The following is a 3,660-nucleotide window of genomic DNA, read 5'->3' as shown; positions in this document are numbered from 1 at the left end:
ATTCTGCATCACATCCTCTTTTCCTAGCTTTCCAACCATGCAACCCAAAGCAAAACATGTTTCCTCATTAAGGGTGTGAAAGGAAGTAGTTGTGATGAGTGGGAGAAGAAAATTATACACCAACTAGTACTTTTTACTATTTCTCTCTTCTTGTTACCTTTTTAGGTAATTAAGTATTTTCTCCATCACACTATTATTTGAATCGAGATTTAGATTAGTTTTCGTCTTGATTCTCAAATTATTTCTAACAAGTTATTTCATAAGTCTAATTTAATTTTGTGAATAATAACTAGCCATGAGAAATAATTAACCCTAGTAATACAAGAGATTGTTGGACTAATAATACACTCTCAATAGAAATAATCAAATAGGCAATGTGTTAATTAAAAATATAGATTGTTCGATTAGCTTTCTTAGAAATTTAAGATGTCTAGCTGTAAATAATTTTAGAAAATTTGCTAACGTGCCCAAGTTACAAATATATGTCGTGAGAATTAATATAATTTTGATCAGTTTAGTAATTGAAATTTCTAAATAATCATGTTATTCAATTTCCCAATAATTTTGGTTTGTGTCATTTAGTGTCCATACTCTCTCTTCATCTATATACACTTGGTCTTCTTCACCCTCCCTCCGTCCCTCCACCCCCCCCCCCCCTCTCTCTCTCTCTCTCTCTCTCTCACATTTATAGAGGCCAATTATTCTATTTTCTGTATACAGTTCTCCTACCTCTCCTACCTCTCCCCCATTCATGGCTATCTTCCTCTTCCTCCTAATTCTTTTAGTCCCTGCAACCAATGCTGATTGGCCACCATCGCCTGGCTACTGGCCAAGCTCTAAGTTCAGGTCTATGAGCTTTTATAAGGGATTCAAACCTCTCTGGGGTCCTCAGCATCAAAGCTTATACCAAAGTGCATTAACAATCTGGCTTGACAGAACCACAGGTCTCACACCCACTTTTTACTTCTTATTTTTAATGCTTCCTTAGTTAGTAGTGTACTTTTTCATTTCGTTCATATAGTTTTCTGAATTCTGGTCCATTTTACTGCAACAGGAAGTGGGTTCAAATCAGTTCGTCCATTTAGATCCGGCTACTTCGGTGCCTCCATTAAGCTTCAAACTGGTTACACAGCAGGAGTCATAACAGCTTTCTATGTGGGAATAATTAAAGAACTAGAAATGAATTTATATGAGCATATTTTATGCCACTTTTAGTTTAAACAATTGAAGCTGGGTTATGTCAGTTGGCAAAGACTATGTGTCCGACACTTTGCACCTAGTTTGAACACCTCCTGCCTTCTTTATATGAGAGTAGTTTGAAATATCGTTTTGTAAAAAAAAAAAAAAAAAAAAAAAAAAAGCAATTGCACCAATTCCAAAATCCTCCTCTGTATATTACTGTAGTTTAGAATATTGTTTTGTTTCAAGCAAAATTGGGTGTGCTAAACTAAGTAAATGCTTGGTGAACTGATCAAATATATTATTATTGCAGCTTTCAAACAGTGAAGCTCATCCTGGGTACCATGATGAAGTGGACATTGAGTTTCTTGGGACTACATTTGGGAAGCCTTATACCTTGCAGACCAATGTTTACATCAGAGGAAGCGGGGATGGAAGAATTGTTGGCAGAGAGATGAAGTTTCACTTGTGGTTTGATCCCACTAAAAATTTCCATCACTATGCTATATTATGGAGTCCCAAGGAGATCATGTAAGTTTTCAAACTTGAAATCAAAGAGTAACTTGGAAGTGTTAATCTGAATAAAGTTTTACTAGGAAAAAAAAAAAAATTCAGGAAAGAAACCTTCTGTAAGAAAAGCTTATGATTAATATTTTTAAAGTTAAATTGATAATATGACAATGAGAAATCATTTTACTTTTATCTCTAAAATTAAGGAAAACCCAAGTGATTTGACAGGAGTAATCATACATTATTAAGAAAGGTCAATATTCATGTACAAACTTGTAAGCAACATACAGAAATAAGACATCAGTTAAGTTAGTTAGGTCAGTGTAATTAGTTGATTAGATCAGTGTTATGGTTCTTTTGTGCTCAAACTCAAATTTTTATCACTGTATTATGACATTTATATACTCTTAAGAATAAAACGTACATAAAATTGTTATATATCATTTTTATGTGTAATTTATAGATAAGTTATTCTTGATTTTCAATTTAAGTTTGAGGGCCCCGTATTCAAATATGACAAGTACAGTGAATGGGGATGTCATTTCCGAAAGAAAAAGTTTCCTCCATTATATAATAATCGCTATCAATAAATTTGACAAAAGAAGTGAAGGAAAAAAAAGACTAAATCTAATAGTACAAAGCTATTGGTTCCTCTTGCTGGCCACTAAGCTGATCATAAAATACATTTTGGAATAGTAACTTACAACCATATTATTCCAAACAAAGCATTGTGATGTTACCTTGTTGGTAGTTTTATTTATTTATTTATTTTTAACAAATGATATTATTTATATTAAAAGTGAGGGTATTGGTTAAGTTTTATAATGAACTATCAATAATATGGTTTAAATTCAGTTTTGACGTGGGTTTAATTATCTTATGTTTAAATTAATATCAGATTAATTATTATTACAGATTTTTGGTGGATGATGTGCCCATAAGGAGGTATGCCAGGAAAAGTGTTGCAACGTTTCCCTTAAGGCCAATGTGGGTTTATGGTTCAATTTGGGATGCTTCATCTTGGGCAACCGAAGATGGCAAATACAAAGCTGATTACAGATATCAACCATTTGTTGCAAAGTATACCAATTTCAAAGCCGGTGGTTGCTCTGCCTATTCCCCCGCTTGGTGCCGCCCGGTGTCTGCCTCTCCCTTCCGGTCCGGCGGGCTAACGCGACAGCAGTACAGGACCATGAGATGGGTTCAACGCAACCATTTGGTATATGACTATTGCAGGGACCCCAAGAGGGACCATTCCAAAACACCCGAATGTTGGGGCTAATACTGATAATTGTCATATGCTTCACAGATTGAAAGTTCCCTCATTTTTCACTTCACTTAAGTGCATCCTTTTTGTTTTTTTAATTTATGGTTTTTTTTTTTTAATTTTAAAAGAAGGAAAATTGTGTGTGAGATTGCTTGAGACGGTTCATTTACTTACCAAAGACATGTTGCAAGGAAATCTAATCATCCAAGGCTCTAAAAGAAGAAAAGAAAGTTTGTGGGCTCCATTTTTGTCATGAAATATTTGGTGTACAATATACGTATGTTTTCCATTTTATTTTATTTTTTCTACTGGTGACAATTACAAAAAATAAAATTAATTAAAAAAATGGAGGACAAGGGTTCTGAGCAACTGTGGGTAAACAGTGTACTTGCTTTTTTTTTAATTAAAATCCCATTGCTCTGAAGCACTTGTCATTTCTTTAATAATGCAAAGGAGAGAAGATTTCTTATTGTTTGTATGTATTTACTCTGTGTCCGGATGACTGCCATAGAAATTGGGGCACTTTTCTGATTGGTCATGTTCTCGACTCCGAGCTAGTGAGTGAATTATATCACATAAAGAGTAGAGCAATTTATATGAAGGGGTTCATCAGGCATAGTGTGATTTCGGTCTAATATCACATTATTACATCAATAAAAATTTATACATAGTAATAAATTATTAGGCTAAAACGTACAACTATT

At 33.9% G+C, this 3,660-nt stretch overlaps 1 protein-coding gene across 1 annotated transcript; it reads left to right on the top strand.

Moving 5' to 3' along the window:
- Positions 1–637: 637 nt before the first annotated feature.
- On the top strand, positions 638–3,230 carry LOC103941407 (probable xyloglucan endotransglucosylase/hydrolase protein 32). The gene is made up of 4 exons (XM_048573419.1): positions 638–944; positions 1,055–1,155; positions 1,493–1,710; positions 2,605–3,230. Exons 1-4 carry the CDS (start codon positions 752–754, stop codon positions 2,969–2,971), a joined length of 879 nt encoding a protein of 292 aa, XP_048429376.1. The 5' UTR covers positions 638–751; the 3' UTR covers positions 2,972–3,230.
- Positions 3,231–3,660: the final 430 nt, after the last annotated feature.

This window comes from the organism of the source record quoted next, unplaced genomic scaffold (genome assembly GCF_019419815.1).
Source record: "Pyrus x bretschneideri cultivar Hongxiangsu unplaced genomic scaffold, Pyrus_bretschneideri_v1 Contig68, whole genome shotgun sequence".
Lineage (NCBI taxonomy): Eukaryota > Viridiplantae > Streptophyta > Magnoliopsida > Rosales > Rosaceae > Pyrus > Pyrus x bretschneideri.
The sequence above is the reverse complement of the archived record's forward strand: the minus strand, read 5'-3'. Positions and strand labels throughout refer to the sequence as shown.